Below are 19,067 nucleotides of genomic sequence, written 5' to 3' on the forward strand. Positions count from 1 at the left end.
TCCATGAGAAGGACGACGGGAGAAAGAAAAACCATTAAGGCAATATGGAAATGCTACTTTTGTGAGAAAATGGTGGTCAATTTGCATTTGTAGCGCGGCAAACAGTTCTTGAAGCCGGCGGGCAGGAAGAAGAAGAAGAAGAAGAAGAAGAAGAGGAGGAGGAGGAAGCTGGTAGCTGTGCTTTAATGCATCTTTGATTTCTATGAAACAAGATTAAAAAAAAAAAAGCCGGATCTTTGATTACATATCAGCATTTTCTGATGTTTGTTTGCTTGTTTAACACAAAGAGGATAAAAAAACTAAGCATCGGATTTGGATGTTGTGAGAGATACGAACCCCACCCACTCATCCACCCTCATCCACCCGTCCCCCCCTCTCGTTCTCCACCTTCGCGATCACCTGGGGAAAACCGGCTTCTTGCAGATAACTGAGCTGTGACTCGTGGAAAGTTTTGAATGCACCTCGCTCTCCTTTTATACACCTCCCTCCCTCCCTCCCTCTCTCCCTCTCTCCGTCTTTATCTGTCTTCTCTCTTTGTTTGTGTGCTTTCACAGTCAACAGGACTAAGGGCCGGTCCCCGGGGGTTAACATGCTCCAGCCTTTCGATTTAACAGGCCTTGCCTTTGGATCATTAGAAACAGGGAATGAAAGTAAACTGTAAGTTCCTCTAATGAGTGGAGTGAGAGCGACTTTTAATTGCTGTCTAACAATGGCCGTATTATTTCATTAAAAGAATTACCCTGTCAAGCGGTCCGCGTCGCCTTCATTTCGGCACAACGGGAAGAAATGGGCCTCCATGTGGTCGACGCGCAATGGGAATGGATGGATCGTTTGACTGAGCCGCTAATAGGGTTAGGAGGAGCTGGCTATTATCTGGCTGGAGAGTGGAGTGGAGTGGGCTTCGAGGAGGAGGTGAGGGTTTAGGGGTTAGCGAAAAACATATGTTCCCCTCCCCTCCTTGAGGAGGCTATGCGGTGACTCGCTGCATCGAGTTAAAGGAAAAACAAGGCTCGGTTATTTAAAACCAGGGTGCATCTCCTCCCCCCTCGCCTATATATCGGCTCCTGAAAGGAGATTCCATAGGTCCCATCCACACATCTGCCTCATTATGGCGCTCAGCTTCATTGATTCGAATGGGAAGCTCGATCACACACACACACACACACACACAGGCATTTATATCCCAGCGTGATGCCCCCTTTCTCGCCTGAGATGACAATGCTTTCCCCACGCAATGTGCAGATGCTAATTGTTTTAACCGAGCGTAATGGGCTTGTGGCGTCATTAATTAGTTTCAGAGGAGTCGTCTTTTGTGGATTTCCACATGGCGCTGGGGACGGCTCGCTGCTCACCAGTGACTCATGCACTTCTATCCCCACCCACACACTCACACTCACTCACACACACACACACACACGAGAAACAGCTGCATCAGCAGCGCAATAAACAATAGCTTCAATGGGAGGAGCCTCCAGAGGGAGGACAAGGGAGACTGACGTCATCTAAAGATCAGGGCTGCAGCGGATCCATCCATCCACGCTCAGAAACAATCCAATACTGAGACGGAAATCAGAACGCGAGCAGAAGAATTCACGAGATAAAGGAGCAGCTCGGGTTTATTTATTAAGGTGCAGTGTTTCATTCTGTTCAGGATGTGATGTGGGAAATAGCACTATGTTTTCATGAGTGTATCATCACTTAAAAATGCTAATCATGTGTTTTTGTTAATGAGGCCACGGTCCTCTTGAGGCAAAACCCCACCGGGCACGTCTCCGTCACCTCACGGCTACCCCTCAAACTCCACCAGGAGCATTTCAGGAGCGTTTAACCCACCAGACTCTGTTCACGTGTTCAGATTTGGTCAAATGGAAACTTTCCATGAGGATTAACGGGAAATAAACCGGTAATTTACAAAGGTGAAGGTTGGCTCTTAAAAGGGAACTTAAATATAGTTGGAGGGAAAATATATTTTAGCATAATCTTGACTAAACACACCAGATTTTAGCAGGTACACTTGAATACTGCCGGTCCTCAATCACATGGGCTCGCATAGGCCACGCCCCTACCTGCACAGGTGATTTCTGTACCCGGACCACACTTTAAGATGTCCAGAAAAAACAGAACAGCTGCATATTCATGACTAGAACAGCCACGATGACCTTCAGCAGCCACACCACACTGCAGTGTCGCCTCGTAGGTCGGAGAGCTTGAATGTCTTTAAGCTCTTGAGAAACGTATAATTACACGACAGCAGCGCTGTGTATTCAAACAGTGGAGTGGCATCGCGGAGCATGTTCAGACACAGCAGTCAGTGTGACAGCAGGGTGGAGCGGGTGTAGCGAGGGCAGAGGTCCTGATTGCTCCGGGGAATGCTGTGAGAGCCCTTACATGCACCGAGAGAAGCGCCGCTGAAGAACCCGGTCGCACAAACGAGGGCGGCCTCGAGCAGCTCAGCATGGGCGCCACAGAGCGCGCCCGCTCGCTCGCTCGAGCTTGGAGTGTTTTCATTTCCCCCGCACTCGCTCGCTCTCAGAGATCACAGTTTCTAATTACTGATTAAGGTCCGCTGTGGTGCGTCCTAATGAGCTCTTCATTCAGCGCCTCGTTAAAGACTCACAGGTTTCCCCCGCACCCTTAATCCTGTGATGTGTAAGGGTGCATCCCTTCTTGTTCCAGAGCTTTCCGATGGAGACCTTTCGCTGTCGTCACCAGAGACTTTCTCCGTGCCACGCAGGAGCAGATGGAGCTCCTGGCGGGACTTTGCTGTGCTGCAGGGGCCTTCTCCAGTGGGCCGTGGCAGCACCTCCACTCTCCTTCTACTCTGTCTTTGCCTGCACGTCTGCGGGTTTCACTCATGCGCGGCGGTAATGGCGTATTGAGCCGGTGGCGCTCCAGAAGCCATTAGAGCTAGAGGGATGAGGCTTTGCACACGCTGATCACACAAAGGCCCATTGTGGAGGCCATGTCAGAGGGGCGGGAGCGCACCAGCTATCTCCTTGCCAACTCTACCCAAGACAATCAATCCGACAATCCTACTATGCCAACCGCCGAGAAGGGAAGGGCATGTGACAGGAAGGAAACGGGGGCACCACGTGGGTGAAGAGGGTGATGAGGGGAAACCGGGTGGGCCGCGATCAATTTAGTATCGTATATCTTGCACGAGCCGGGCCAGGCGCACACAAAGCCTCCGAGCTAATTACTGAGGCGATTGGATTCCACACGACCTGCACCAGAGCTGGGAACAATAAAGCCAACATCAGAGAGAGAGACCACGTTGTCTCCAATTTATAAAGCCACAGCCAGGCCTCTCGAGTAATTAATATCATCAGCTGGATGTTGTCTTAATAACGACGAGAATTAACGCCTCTGGGTTCTAATGGTCCAATTAGCGTGAAACATTTAAAGTACATTTTTGGCAATCGTCTCCATTCAGATCCATATCGTTATTGAATTGGGGATTGTTTGGTTCAATTCTTATTGAGGCTTTTGTGAGGCACGAGGGTGAGCTATGAACTATTCAGTGCTTCATTAATTGGGCACAGAGACAGAGAGAGAGAGAGAGAAGGGAGGGGGGAGCTGAGATATGCTGATATGTAATCTGACGACAGCTGACCACTCTCCAAGTTTAGAAAAGTGAGATAATTTACGACTCACACAGTTCGCGCCGTCATTCCTCGTGGTAATTATAACATTGTTCTCGCCGAGCTAATTGCTGATATCTGGGGCAAAAACAAGTCGAGCAGAGGATCAAACGATGAAGATCAGCGCCGGGTTCCATATCCAACCCGCTGATGTCAGCCGGCGCGGCGCTGACTGTTTTCTCAAACATCAGGATCCGATCGCGGCCGCTCAGGCTGTTTCTTTTTTTACTTGTCAAGGTTCTCAGGCGGCGTTAGTTACCGGATCGGCTCACTCGTTAAATACGTGGCCTTGTTGTGTGATTTAGCCCCGGCTGCTGAAGCTTAATAAGCCAAATATTCCACTTCATAATAGCGTAATAATTTCTTCTGATGTTTAGTGGAGGAGTTTTTTTTTTCAGGGGAGGTGGGGCGCTCTAATATAAAACACCGCGGGACACCAATGCAATGAGGATTGGGCTATTACCAACATTTCTGCTGTGCTAAATTTTCACTTTTACAACCATCTGGTCACCTGAATTGTGTTTTTGCAGCATGATCCCAGGCCACAGGAATGAACTCATGAAGTACAGTGCACCAAAATAAGACACAAGGTGTAATAAATCTTCCTTCAGGTGTACTCACCCCAAAACATTTGCCTTAGGTCGGGGTCCCGGAAGCGGAAGGGAATGTTGGAGACATGTAACCTCTTGGGCTGTGCTTCTCTGAAGAGTCTGAGTGCTGGAGCGGAGGCTGCTGAGAGCCCTCTGTTTGCGTCACATCATCTTTCTGCCAGAGGGAAACAAACAGAAAAAGACACAAGCTGCTCATTAGCTGCTACAGTAACTTCTACCCCGGTCCTGAAGTATGAGGAGGGAGGAGGAGGAGGGGGTTGAAAAGGAGGGTGGCTGCGAGGCGCTGGGGTGCAGGGCGGGTAGGGTGGGGGAGGCCTGGGCTAACTAACTTACTCAGCGTCTGCCATTTTTCAATCCGCAGAGAAAGCCAAAGCGATAAACAGCCGATGACTTAGTGGTCAAACCTGAGGTTGTGCATTACAAATCCACTTATAATCTCTTGCACTTAGCTCTTGAGCAACAGGGAAGATTGAAGGCGCTGACAAAAAGGCGTGGATATAGATCCCACAGAGCCCTGACATGTCTAGACTAAAGACACATTATTGGTGACGTTTGCACACAGCCATAGAGAGCGAGGCCCAAAGCCCTCAGCGCTGTTGTTTCCATCATTATGCGAATGCTATGCTGACATTTCTATATAAATGACGTGTCTGATGTCAATGACAAATTCCACTTGTTTCTCTCCGTGACACCCCGTGATGGATTTCACTGAGGTTGCTGGCGGCTTGTCTGTTCAGATGGACCTTGTTTGTTTTTTGTTGTTTTTTTTATGGCGGTTTCTTTTCCTGATGTATTTTTTTGTGGCGAAGCCTCATTGGTCACGCGTAGTTTATCCTGTAGCATTGAGAGATAAGTCTGTCACGTACTGTATTTAAAATAGTCAGTGTCTGTGGCTGAGCTGCGTCTCTGGTTAAATCAGTGGATCTTGTACTTTTGTTGTCATTCAGTTTAATCAATCGACAATGACAGGAGAACCAAAAAGGAAGTCGAATTTTAGGGGAATATATTTTCCCCCTGGTCGTCCACGGCGCTCCGTCATTGGCCAGAACCACCAGGTTAAATGAAGAAATGTTGAAATATAATTAGTTGCTTTCTTTAAGTTCGAGTTAACCCACGACATCAATGGAAGAATTAGCCTAGCTTAGCTTAAAGACTGAAGCAAAGGGAAACTGCTAGCCTGGTTGCGTCCAAAGAGAAAGAGATGTGCACCTCATACCTCACTAATGAACTCACATCCTGTTGTATGATGGCACAGTGAGTCGTTTTTAAAGTTGTGAGTCTTTGTCACGCGACAGCCGGGCGCACTGACTTCCCGGAGTCTTGCTGTTACAGTGAGGGTTGCCAGGTTTGGTACCATCTTGTGTGAAACCTATGCTAAGAGCTGTAACGCCAACTCCATCTGGCAACCCTCTATAAAGAGACTCTGCACAGAAGCTCCGAGCAGATGAAGAAACTTATTTGTTATAAAATACAGCATGCAAAAAACCACAAAGCGGGATTTGTAGACGAAACAAAGAAGACAACTTGTTCATTAGTGAGTTTATGGGCGTTTGTAGAGAGAGAAGAAGTCAGCACGGTAACATCGCGTACGTCCCACCAGAACAGAACCAGGTCCAATGAAGGAAAGGTTCAGTACTACATGAACATTATAGAGGCATTAGCCTAGCTTCGCTTAAAGACTGGAAGCAAAGGGAAACTGCTGCCTGGTTGTGTAACACCGAGCACAGAGTACAGTAAAAACAACAACAGTCGGGTGCGCCGACTTCCCGGAGTCTTGTTGTCACGGCGAGGTTGCCAGGTTTGGTGCCACCTTGCTGTAACACCAACTCCATCTGGCAACCCTTCTATAAAGAGACGCAGTCGTAAAATATCAGCATGCAAAAAAACCAAACTGGGATCTTTAGTTTGTTTATGCAAAAACAAACCAGATAAACTTTGTTAATTAGTGACTTTCACGGGCGTTTGTAGGCGTGTGCTCGAACTCCAGAGAGGAGGGGGGCGCAATCATCGGCGACCCTCGAGCTGAGAGGTGGCGTCGCACGACCTCCACCTTTGCTTCCCGAAAGGGCAGTAAATCTCTCGTGACCACAAGAGGTCACTCATCTGGAAACTTTTTAGCATTTAAACAAACGGCGCCGCGTTCGGCGTCCTCCGCTCTGCAGCCAGCGAAATGATTCGACTGCCTGACGGAGGAGGAGGGAGGAGAGGAGGAGAACAAGAGAGTGGAAGTGGCAGATATGAGCAGAAAAAAGCTGTTTGAATGGATATGTAAACTGCGAGGTCTCCTGGGAAGTGCTCCTGAGCATGGCAAACACATATACATGGCTGGGAAGTGACATACACAGACACAATCTTGTACTGAGATACAGACGTGAAAGGGGAGTAGGTTGTTGCCGGAGTACAAACGTCAAATGACACACCCACACACACACACACACACACACACACACTGAATACCCTCCGCCCTGCTCGGAGGCTGTCAGGCGGCTGCAGGCCACTCTTAGTGATACATTTCCACCATTTAGGAAAGGGGGTAGGGATTTATTCATTATAATTCATCATCACAGTATATCATTACATCATGATCGTAATGATGATCGCCTTTATTATTCTCATTACATAATCACAATCTCCACTGTAATGGCCGTCATTTATTTGCTTTTTATGGCCCATTCCGAGACGGTGACATACATTGTTAACTGTGACAGTTGTTTTGATTCAAGGTCCACTCTGTCTCCCGCCCTGCAGACATCCAGGTAGGGCGGCTACCTTAAGTCCCCGCCGGTGCTCGCCGGCATCCGGACCAGAGGTTAACAAGTGGCGAAGGACACGGGACGGACGGCGCGGGGAAAAAATGCAGCGAGCTGCCCGGGCCGGCTGGTGAGGAGTGGATGTTGACAGAGAGAGAGACGGGCGGAGGGGTCTTAACTCTGCCGTGTCCCTTGTGCTGGAGGTTAATAGCCTGAGTAGCCATGTTGGGCCCTGGGGGTGACACATTGCAGACAGATGCTGGGACCGTGGAGGGTGACAAGGTACCAGAGCCCCGCGGGTCAATCTGTTTCATCGGTCCACACATGACACATCGACCTTTAGCGATGTTGCCAGACTACGCGAGCACCTCTGTCCTCCAGCTTTGTCTGTCTGGCTTTTTATCACGGCAAGTGCAGTCGTGTGTTTGCAAACATCCAGATAACTTTCAGTCCTGGCGCTCAGACAGGCCGGCAGCGCGGTGACATCGGGGGCAAATACACATGCGGAGAACACAAATACTGAATGCGACTCCCGAGCACCCAGACTGCATCCTACTAACTCAATAACTCGGAGTGTCACCGAGATCCGGGATGCCTGCCTCTCGCGCACCGCTCCCGAGGCTCCAGTCTGCCTGCCTGGTTGTGAGATGGTTGGTGTTGCAGTGGAAAATAATTACCTCCGTATTACCATAGGAGGCCACCTTCAGTGGCACTTTACTGTCCCGACAGCTGCTGTCACGGGGAGGAGGAGGAGGAGGAGGAGGAGGAGGTGGGATGCAAAACACGCCGTCACCGCCAAAGCCAGCAAACCAGAGAGTGAGAGAGCTGTCAACTCCGGCAACTCTCCGGCTTCCTGTTCAGTCATTTCTCTAAAAGACTCCCTTGCTGTTATTTGCAAATCGCCTGCAAAGTGCTCTGCTCAGCACTTTCCCCCTCCCGCAGAGTGGCATTACAAGAGCATAATTGAAACTATGGATTGGAATGCTGCCAAGCAGGTAGATTACACCGATTAAATAGGAGTGGTGGTGGTGGTGGTGGTGGTGCGGGAGGTGGAGGTGGTGGGGGGGATACGAGTCTTCGCTCTCAAGAATTATAATGCCTAGCTTTAATTCATTATTTTCCTCTCCCAGTCCTCCACTGTTTGTTTTCTTTTTCTAAAGAAGCTGCAAATATATCCCTCCATCACCTGGGAGCGCAGGGCGTGTGACGGGAGTGAGTGTGGAGGAGTAGAGGGGCCGTCCCCACCTCCTCCACCTCCTCCACCACCTCCCCCCCCCGCGCCATTCTTATAAAGTAGTGAAAGGTAGAGGAGTATTTTGGGCGTTCAGGTGACAGTTAAAGTCACATTCATTTTTTTTTTTTTGCATAAACAATGTCAGGTGATTGGACAGAAACTCTCCCAGCTGAGCGAAGAAGAGACAGAACGAATCTGAATCTTTGATTAAAAAAAACGTCAAAGTCAAAAACTTAATGCTTGAATTTTCAGTTTCTGGATCGACCATGAACCGCAGGCTGCTGACGGAGGCTGAGGCTCATGGGTATCGTAGTGTTTAGAGCCGTCACGTGTTAAAAACGTGAAATAAACTTGAAACAATCAAAAGAGACGGTTCGACTTTAAGCGTCACTCGTCACAGCAGCTCGTAAACACTCGGCTGACTCATGAATCTATAGAAAATGAGTTAATGAGTCTGACAGCTGCTGGAATGAATGAAGCCTCTGCGATAAGTGGAAAAAAAAAGTCTTTTAATCCGGAAGATTGCAGCCAAGTCAGCCGATAACGTTTTATATTATTATTATTATTATGAAAGTACTTTTTATTTATAATTCTGCTTTGACTTTTCTTATTTATTTTTTCTTATTTATTGATTATTATTTATATTGTATGCAGCTCTGCAGAGTGTCACTGAAAATAAATATATTAATAACATAATTATAGCCTTCTTTCTACAGAGAGTTGATACAAGGACAATGCTGATCAACATATAATAAATATATATATATATATAATATATATATATAATATATATAATATATATAATATATAAAATAATTGCAAACTTAAACACTTGATGACTGATATGCTGCAGAACCTGAACGTGAGCATCTTTCTCTATCCGGACTCGGACCGGACTTCTCTATCAGAATTGACTTCCCCTCGTATATAGATATATAATATATATATATATATATATATATATATATATATATATATATATATATATAGAGATATAGAATATGTTTATAAGAGCAGTGTGCAGGTTAGCAGCATGGTTGCTGATGCCATCGTGATCGACCATTTGGATGCGGTGCTTTACATTTTTTTTTTTTTTTTCCCCTTTTGGAATCAGTTCAGATAGAAAAAGGCCCCTGTCAAAACTTACTGAGAGGTTCAGAGGAGAAATATTCACAAAGCCTCTTTCACACACACACACACACACAAAGGTGATATGAAAAAGGAGAGAAGAGGGTAAAAAAAAAAAGGTGAAGGCGAGTCAGAAATCAGGAGTGATTCAACACAAAAGTGCATGTGGGAACATATCATCAAAAAGAGAGAGAGTGTGTGTGTGTGTGCACTTCGAATGAATTGATAGTCATGGGTAGGTTTGCTCTGAGTAAAGGCTCCAAAAACATGCCAGTGTCGTGAATATTTTTCTTTGCTTTTGCCAGTTTCTCTTTTTCGTTAATCCATCTTCTCATATTTTTATTCAAGCAACTAATACAAATAAATGACACAAGTCAAAGCAAAGTAAGTACTTTCATAATTATAATAATAATGAAACGTTATCGGCTGACTTGGCTGCAATCTTCCGGATTAAAAGACTTTTTTTTTCCTACATATTTATCGCAGAGGCTTCATTCATTCCAGCAGCTGTCAGACTCATTAACTCATTTTCTATAGATTCATGATTCATGAGTCAGCCGAGTGTTTACGAGCTGCTGTGACGAGTGACGCTTAAAGTCGAACCGTCTCTTTTGATTGTTTCAAGTTTATTTCACGTTTTTAACACGTGACGGCTCTAAACACTACGATACCCATGAGCCTCAGCCTCCGTCAGCAGCTCTGCGGTTCAGGAGTCGATCCAGAAACTGAAAATTTAAGCATTAAGTTTTTGACTTTGACGTTTTTTTTAATCAAAGATTCAGATTCAGTTTCTGTCTCTTCTTCGCTCAGCTGGGAGAGTTTCTGTCCAATCACCTGACATTGTTTATGCAAAAAAAAAAAATGAATGTGACTTTAACTGTCACCTGAACGCCCAAAATAACTCCTCTACCTTTCACTACTTTATAAGAATGGCGCGGGGGGGGAAGGTGGAGGAGGTGGAGGAGGTGGGGACGGCCCCTCTACTCCTCCACACACTCACTCCCGTCACACGCCCTGCGCTCCCAGGTGATGGAGGAGATATATTTGCAGCTTCTTTAGAAAAAGAAAACAAACAGTGGAGGACTGGGAGAGGAAAAATAATGAATTAAAGCTTAGGCATTATAATTCTTGAGAGCGAAGACTCAGTATCCCCCCCACCACCTCCACCTCCAGCACCACCACCACCACCACCACTCCTATTTAATCGGATGTAATCTACCTGCTTGGCAGCATTCCAATCAGATAGTTTCAATTATGCTCTTGTAATGCCACTCTGCGAGGAGGGGGAAAGTGCTGAGCAGAGCACTTTGCAGGCGATTTGCAAATAACAGCAAGGGAGTCTTTTAGAGAAATGACTGAACAGGAAGCCGGAGAGTTGCCGGAGTTGACAGCTCTCTCACTCTCTGGTTTGCTGGCTTTGGCGGTGACGGCGTGTTTTGCATCCCACCTCCTCCTCCTCCTCCTCCTCCTCCTCCTCCCCGTGACAGCAGCTGTCGGGACAGTAAAGTGCCACTGAAGGTGGCCTCCTATGGTAATACGGAGGTAATTATTTTCCACTGCAACACCAACCATCTCACAACCAGGCAGGCAGACTGGAGCCTCGGGAGCGGTGCGCGAGAGGCAGGCATCCCGGATCTCGGTGACACTCCGAGTTATTGAGTTAGTAGGATGCAGTCTGGGGTGCTCGGGAGTCAGCGATTCAGTATTTGTGTTCTCCGTATGTGTATTTGCCCCCGATGTCACCGCGCTGCCGGCCTGTCTGAGCGCCAGGACTGAAAGTTAATCTGGATGTTTGCAAACACACGACTGCACTTGCCGTGATAAAAAGCCAGACAGACAAAGCTGGAGGACAGAGGTGCTCAGTAGTCTGGCAACATACGCTAAAGGTCGATAGTGTCATGTGTGACCGATGAAACAGATTGACCCGCGGGGCTCTGGTACCTTGTCACCCTCCACGGTCCCAGCATCTGTCTGCAATGTGTCACCCCCAGGGCCCAACATGGCTACTCAGGCTATTAACCTCCAGCACAAGAGGACACGGCAGAGTTAAGACCCCTCCGCCCGTCTCTCTCTCTGTCACAAATCCACTCCTCACCAGCCGGCCCGGGCAGCTCGCTGCATTTTTTCCCCGCGCCGTCCGTCCCGTGTCCTTCGCCACTTGTTAACCTCTGGTCCGGATGCCGGCGAGCACCGGGCGGGACTTAAGGTAGCCGCCCTACCTGGATGTCTGCAGGGCGGGAGACAGAGTGGGGACCTTGAATCAAACAACTGTCACAGTTAACAATGTATGTCACCGTCTCGGAATGGGCCATAAAAAGCAAATAAATGACGGCCATTACAGTGGAGATTGTGATTATGATAATGAGAATAATAAAGGCGATCATCATTACGATCATGATGATAATGATAATACTGTGATGATGAATTATAATGAATAAATCCCTACCCCATTTCCTAAATGGTGGGAAATGTATCACTAAGAGTGGCCTGCAGCCGCCTGACAGCCTCCGAGCAGGGCGAGGGTTATCAGTGTGTGTGTGTGTGTGTGTGTGTGTGTGTGTGTGTGTCATTTGAACCGTTTGTACTCCGGCAACAACCTACTCCCTTTTCACGTCTGTATCTCAGTACAAGATTGTGTCTGTGTATGTCACTTCCCAGCCAGTGTATAGTGTGTTTGCCATGCTCAGAGAGCACTTCCCAGGAGACCTCGCAGTTTACATATCACATTCAAACAGCTTTTTTCTGCTCAATATCTGCCACTTCCACTCCTCTTGTTCTCCTCCTCTCCTCCTCCTCCTCCTCCTCCTCCGTCAGGCGCACAGTCGAATCATTTCGCTGGCTGCAGAGCGGAGGACGACGAACGCGACGCCGTTTGTTTAAATGCTAAAAAGTTTCCCGATGAGTGACCTCTTGTGGTCACGAGAGTAATTACTGCCCTGTGTCGAGAAGCAAAGGTGGAGGTCGTGCGACGCCACCTCTCAGCTCAGAGGGGTCGCTGATGATTGCGCCCCCCTCGCTCTCTGGAGTTCGAGCACACGCCTACAAACGCCCGTGAAAGTCACTAATTAACAAAGTTTGTCTGGTTTGTTTGTACATAAACAAACATAAAGATCCCAGTTTGTGTTTTTTTTGCATGCTGATATTTTACGACTGCGTCTCTTTATAGAAGGGTTGCCAGATGGAGTTGGTAGTTACAGCAAGGTGGCACCAAACCTGGCAACCTCGCCGTGACAACAAGACTCCGGGAAGTTGGCGCACCCGACTGTTGTTGTGTTTTACTGTACATCTGTGCTCGGTGTTACACAACCAGGCTAGCAGTTTCCCTTTACTTCCAGTCTTTAAGCTAAGCTAGGCTAAATGCCTCTAATAATTGTATCATGTAGTAACTATACTGAACCTTTCCTTCATTGGACCTGGCGGTTCTGTTCTGGTGGGACGTAGCCGATGTTACTGTGCTGACTTCTTCTCTCTCTACAAACGCCCATAAACTCACTAATGAACAAAGTCTGTCTTCTTTGTTTCGTCTACAAAATCCCGCTTTGTGGTTTTTTGCATGCTGATATTTTATAACAAATAAGTTTCTTCATCTGCTCGGAGCTTCTGTGCAGAGTCTCTTTATAGAGGGTTGCCAGATGGAGTTGGCGGTTACAGCTCTTAGCATAGGTTTCACACAAGATGGTACCAAACCTGGCAACCCTCACTGTAACAGCAAGACTCCGGGAAGTCAGCGCGCCCGGCTGTCGCGTGACAAAGACCTAAAACTTTAAAAAACGACGCTGTGCCAATCATACAACAGGATGTGAGTTCATTAGTGAGCGTATGAGGTGCACATCTCTTTCTCTTTGGACGCAACCAGGCTAGCAGTTTCCCTTTGCTTCCAGTCTTTAAGCTAAGCTAGGCTAATATCTTCCATTGATGTCGTGGTTTAACTCGAACTTAAAGAAAGCAACTAATTATATTTCAACATTTCTTCATTTAACCTGGTGGTACCATGTAGGAGCGCCGTGGACGACCAGGGGGAAAATATATTTCCCTAAAATTCGACTTCCTTTTTGGTTCTCCTGTCATTGTCGATTGATTAAACTGAATGACAACAAAAGTACAAGCTCCACTGATTTAACCGGAGACGGCAGCTCAGCCACAGACACTGACTATTTTAAATACAGTACGTGATAGACTTATCTCTCAATGCTACAGGATAAACTACGCCGGTGACCAATGAGGCTTCGTCCACAAAAAATACATCAGGAAAAGAAACCGCCATAGAAAAAACAAACAAAAACAAACAAGGTCCATCTGAACAGACAAGCCGCCAGCAACCTCAGTGAAATCCATCACGGGGTGTCACGGAGAGAAACAAGTGGAATTTGTCATTGACATCAGACACGTCATTTATATAGAAATGTCAGCATAGCATTCGCATAATGATGGAAACAACAGCGCTGAGGGCTTTGGGCCTCGCTCTCTGATGGCTGTGTGCAAACGTCACCAATAATGTGTCTTTAGTCTAGACATGTCAGGGCTCTGTGGGATCTATATCCACGCCTTTTTGTCAGCGCCTTCAATCTTCCCTGTTGCTCAAGAGCTAAGTGCAAGAGATTAATAAGTGGATTTGTAATGCACAACCTCAGGTTTGACACTATAAGTCATCGGCTGTTTATCGCTTTGGCTTTCTCTGCGGATTGAAAAATGGCAGACGCTGAGTAAGTTAGTTAGCCCAGGCCTCCCCCACCCTACCCGCCCTGCACCCCAGCGCCTCGCAGCCACCCTCCTACTTCAACCCCCTCCTCCTCCTCCTCCCTCCTCATACTTCAGGACCGGGAGGTACAGTATACTGTAGCAGCTAATGAGCAGCTTGTGTCTTTTCTCTGTTTGTTTCCCTCTGGCAGACAGATGACGTGACGCAAACAGAGGGCTCTCAGCAGCTCCAGCTCCAGCACTCAGACTCTTCAGAGAAGCAGCAGCCCAAGAGGTTACATGTCTCCAACATTCCCTTCCGCTTCCGGGACCCCGACCTAAGGCAAATGTTTGGGGTGAGTACACCTGAAGGAAGATTTATTACACCTCGTGTCTTATTTTCGTGCACTGTACTTCATGAGTTCATTCCTGTGGTCTGGGATCATGCTGCAAAAACACAATTCAGGTGACCAGATGGGTTGTAAAAGTGAAATTTAGCACAGCAGAAATGTTGGTAATAGCCCAATCCTCATTGCATTGGTGTCCCGCGGTGTTTTATATTAGAGGCACCCCCACCTCCCCTGAAACAAACAACTCCTCCACTAACATCAGAAGAAATTATTACGCTATTATGAAGTGGAATATTTGGCTTATTAAGCTTCAGCAGCCGGGGCTAAATCACACAACAAAGGCCACGTATTTAACGAGTGAGCCGATCCGGTAACTAACGCCGCCTGAGAACCTTGACAAGTAAAAAAAGAAACAGCCTGAGCGGCCGCGATCGGATCCTGATGTTTGAGAAAACAGTCAGCGCCGCGCCGGCTGACATCAGCGGGTTGAGATATGGAACCCGGCGCTGATCTTCATCGTTTGATCCTCTGCTCGACTTGTTTTTTAGCCCCAGATATCAGCAATTAGCTCGGTGAGAACAATGTTATAATTACCACGAGGAATGACGGCGCGAACTGTGTGAGTCGTAAATTATCTCACTTTCCTAAACTTGGAGAGTGGTCAGCTGTCGTCAGATTACATATCAGCATATCTGAGCTCCCCCCTCCCTTCTCTCTCTCTCTCTCTGTCTCTGTGCCCAATTAATGAAGCACTGAATAGTTCATAGCTCACCCTCGTGCCTCACAAAAGCCTCAATAAGAATTGAACCAAACAATCCCCCAATTCAATAACGATAATGGATCTGAATGGAGACGATTGCCAAAAATGTACTTTAAATGTTTCACGCTAATTGGACCATTAGAACCCAGAGGCGTTAATTCTCGTCGTTATGAAGACAACATCCAGCTGATGATATTAATTACTCGAGAGGCCTGGCTGTGGCTTTATAAATTGGAGACAACGTGGCTCTCTCTCTCTGATTGTTGGCTTTATTGTTCCCAGCTCTGGTGCAGGTCGTGTGGAATCCAAATCGCCTCAGTAATTAGCTCGGAGGCTTTGTGTGCGCCTGGCCCGGCTCGTGCAAGATATACGATACTAAATTGATCGCGGCCCACCCGGTTTCCCCTCAATCACCCCTCTTCACCCACGTGGTGCCCCCCGTTTCCTTCCTGTCACATGCCCTTCCCTTCTCGGTGGTTGGCATAGTGTAGGATTGTTGGATTGATTGTCTTGGGTAGAGCTTGGCAAGGAGATAGCTGGTGCGCTCCGCCCCTCTGACATGGCCTCCACAATGGGCCTTTGTGTGATCAGCGTGTGCAAAGCCTCATCCCTCTAGCTCTAATGGCTTCTGGAGCGCCACCGGCTCAATACGCCATTACCGCCGCGCATGAGTGAAACCCGCAGACATGCAGGCAAAGACAGAGTAGAAGGAGAGTGGAGGTGCTGCACGGCCCACTGGAGAAGGCCCCTGCAGCACAGCAAAGTCCCGCCAGGAGCTCCATCTGCTCCTGCGTGGCACGGAGAAAGTCTCTGGTGACGACAGCGAAAGGTCTCACCATCGGAAAGCTCTGGAACAAGAAGGGATGCACCCTTACACATCACAGGATTAAGGGTGCGGGGGAAACCTGTGAGTCTTTAACGAGGCGCTGAATGAAGAGCTCATTAGGACGACCACAGCGGACCTTAATCAGTAATTAGAAACTGTGATCTCTGAGAGCGAGCGAGTGCGGGGGGAAATGAAAACACTCCAAGCTCGAGCGAGCGAGCGGGCGCGCTCTGTGGCGCCCATGCTGAGCTGCTCGAGGCCGCCCTCGTTTGTGCGACCGGGTTCTTCAGCGGCTCTTCTCTCGGTGCATGTAAGGGCTCTCACAGCATTCCCCAGAGCAATCAGGACCTCTGCCCTCGCTCCACCCGCTCCACCCTGCTGTCACACTGACTGCTGTGTCTGAACATGCTCCGCGATGCCACTCCACTGTTTGAATACACAGCGCTGCTGTCGTGTAATTATACGTTTCTCAAGAGCTTAAAGACGTTCAAGCTCTCCGACCTACGAGGCGACACTGCAGTGTGGTGTGGCTGCTGGAGGTCATCGCGGCCGTTCTAGTCATGAATATGCAGCTGTTCTGTTTTTGCTGGACATTTTAAAGTGTGGTCCGGGTACAGAAATCACCTGTGCAGGTAGGGGGCGTGGCCTCAATAGCCCATGTAATTGAGGAATGGCATTCAAGTGTACCTGCATAAAATCTGGTTGTTTTAGTCAAGATTACGCTAAAATATATTTTCCCTCCAACTATATTTAAGTTCCCTTTCTAAAATATATTTTCCCTCCAACTATATTTAAGTTCCCTTTTAAGAGCCAACCTTCACCTTTGTAAATTACCGGTTTATTCCCGTTAATCCTCATGGAAAGTTTCCAATTTGACCAAATCTGAACAAGCGAACAGAGTCTGGTGGGTTAAACGCTCCTGAAATGCTCCTGGTGGAGTTTGAGGGGTAGCCGTGAGGTGACGGAGACGTGCCCGGTGGGGTTTTGCCTCAAGAGGACCGTGGCCTCATTAACAAAAACACATGATTAGCATTTTTAAGTGATGATACACTCATTAAAACGTAGTTCTTATGTTCCACATCACATCCTGAACAGAATGAAACACTGCACCTTTAATAAATAAAACCCGAGCTGCTCCTTTATCTCGTGAATTCTTCTGCTCGCGTTCTGATTTCCGTCTCAGTATTGGATTGTTTCTGAGCGTGGATGGATGGATCCGGCTGCAGCCTCTGATCTTTAGATGACGTCAGTCTCCCTTGTCCTCCCTCTGGAGGCTCCTCCCATTGAAGCTATTGTTTATTGGCGCTGCTGATGCAGCTGTTTCTCGGTGTGTGTGAGTGTGTGTGTGTGTGAGTGTGTGGGTGGGGATAGAAGTGCATGAGATCACTGGTGAGCAGCGAGCAGTCCCCAGCGCCATGTGGAAATCCACAAAGACGACTTCCTCTGAAACTAATTAATCGACGCCACAAGCCCATTACGCTCGGTTAAAACAATTAGCATCTGCACATTGCGTGGGGAAAGCATTGTCATCTCAGGCGAGAAAGGGGGCATCACGCTGGGATATAAATGCCTGTGTGTGTGTGTGTGTGTGTGTGTGTGTGTGTGTGATTGAGCTTCCCATTCGAATCAATGAAGCTGAGCGCCATATGAGGCAGATGTGTGGATGGGACCTATGGAATCTCCTTTCAGGAGCCGATATATAGGCGAGGGGGGAGGAGATGCACCCTGGTTTTAAATAACCGAGCCTTGTTTTTCCTTTAACTCGATGCAGCGAGGTCACCGCATAGCCCTCCTCAAGGAGGGGAGGGGAACATATGTTTTTTCGCTAACCCATAAACCCTCACCTCCTCCTCGAGCCCACTCCACTCCACTCTCCAGCCAGATAATAGCCAGCTCCTCCTAACCCTATTAGCGGCTCAGTCAAACGATCCATCCATTCCCATTGCGCGTCGACCACATGGAAGGCCCATTTCTTCCCCGTTGTGCCGAAATGAAGGCGACGCGGACCGCTTGACAGGGTAATTACTTTTAATGAAATAATACGGCCATTGTAGACAGCAATTAAAAGTCGCTCTCACTCCACTCATTAGAGGAACTTACAGTTTACTTTCATTCCTCTGTTTTCTAATGATCCAAAGGCAAGGCCTGTTAAATCGAAAGGCTGGAGCATGTTAACCCCCGGGGACCGGCCCTTAGTCCTGTTGACTGTGAAAGCACACAAACAAAGAGAGGAAGACAGAATAAAGACGGAGAGAGAGAGGGAGAGAGGGAGGGAGGGAGGTGTATAAAAGGAGAGCGAGGTGCATTCAGAAACTTTCCACGAGTCACAGCTCAGTTATCTGAAGAAGCCGGTTTTCCCCAGGTGATCGCGAAGGTGGAGAACGAGAGAGGGGGGACGGGTGGATGAGTGGGTGGATGAGTGGGTGGGGTTCGTATCTCTCGCAACATCAAATCTGATGCTTGGTTTTTTATCCTCTTTGTGTTAAAACAAGCAAACAAACATCAGAAATGCTGATATGTAATCAAAGATCCGTCTTTTTTTTTTCTAATCTTGTTTCATAGAAATACAAAGATGCATTAAAGCAGCAGCTACCAGCTCTCCTCCTCCTCCTCTTCTTCTTCTTCTTCTTCTTCCTGCCAGCCGGCTTCAAGAACTGTTTGCCGCGCTAACAAATGCAAATTGACCACCATTTTCTCACAAAAGTAGCATTTCCATATTGCCTTAATGGTTTTTCTTTCTCCCGTCGTCCTTCTCATGAATTCGCAGTCTAACTCTGCCCCGCTCTTTCTCTTTCTCTTTCTCTTTTTCTCTCTGCAGCAATTTGGAAAGATTTTAGATGTGGAGATTATCTTTAATGAGCGAGGATCCAAGGTAAGTGAACTAGAACGCCAGCTGCTTCATTACCATGTACTTCTTCTGTTTCCTAATGATGGCATTAGTGTAGTGTGTACATTGGCTGAGAGTAGTGGTCCCTAAGCCTGGTCCTGGAGAGCTGCATCCACCGCGCCTCTCTTCCTCTTCCTCCCTCCCTCCCTATTGTTTTTGTTGTTGCAGCTCTAACCCAAGTTGTGAATCATTAGCCCTGTCAA

General features: G+C 47.7%; 1 protein-coding gene and 1 long non-coding RNA gene across 9 annotated transcripts in view; one reads left to right on the top strand and one right to left on the bottom strand.

Annotated features, from left to right (window-relative positions):
• The window catches only part of LOC104923388 (RNA binding fox-1 homolog 3), a 387,959-nt gene that overhangs the window by 340,175 nt on the left and 28,717 nt on the right, over nt 1-19,067 (top strand). For all 8 annotated transcript variants that reach the window (XM_019261510.2, XM_027284895.1, XM_019261511.2 and 5 more), the window contains 2 exons: nt 14,254-14,397; nt 18,796-18,849. In XM_019261510.2, coding sequence (XP_019117055.1) covers nt 14,254-14,397; nt 18,796-18,849 — 198 coding nt within the window. The remainder of the gene's footprint in view (nt 1-14,253; nt 14,398-18,795; nt 18,850-19,067) is intronic.
• LOC113747018 (uncharacterized) overlaps nt 1-19,067 on the bottom strand; it is a 155,106-nt gene that overhangs the window by 19,300 nt on the left and 116,739 nt on the right. The gene's annotated exons all lie outside the window — the stretch shown is intronic.

The sequence above is a fragment of the Larimichthys crocea genome, chromosome XII (assembly GCF_000972845.2).
Source record: "Larimichthys crocea isolate SSNF chromosome XII, L_crocea_2.0, whole genome shotgun sequence".
NCBI classification, from domain to species: Eukaryota; Metazoa; Chordata; class Actinopteri; family Sciaenidae; genus Larimichthys; species Larimichthys crocea.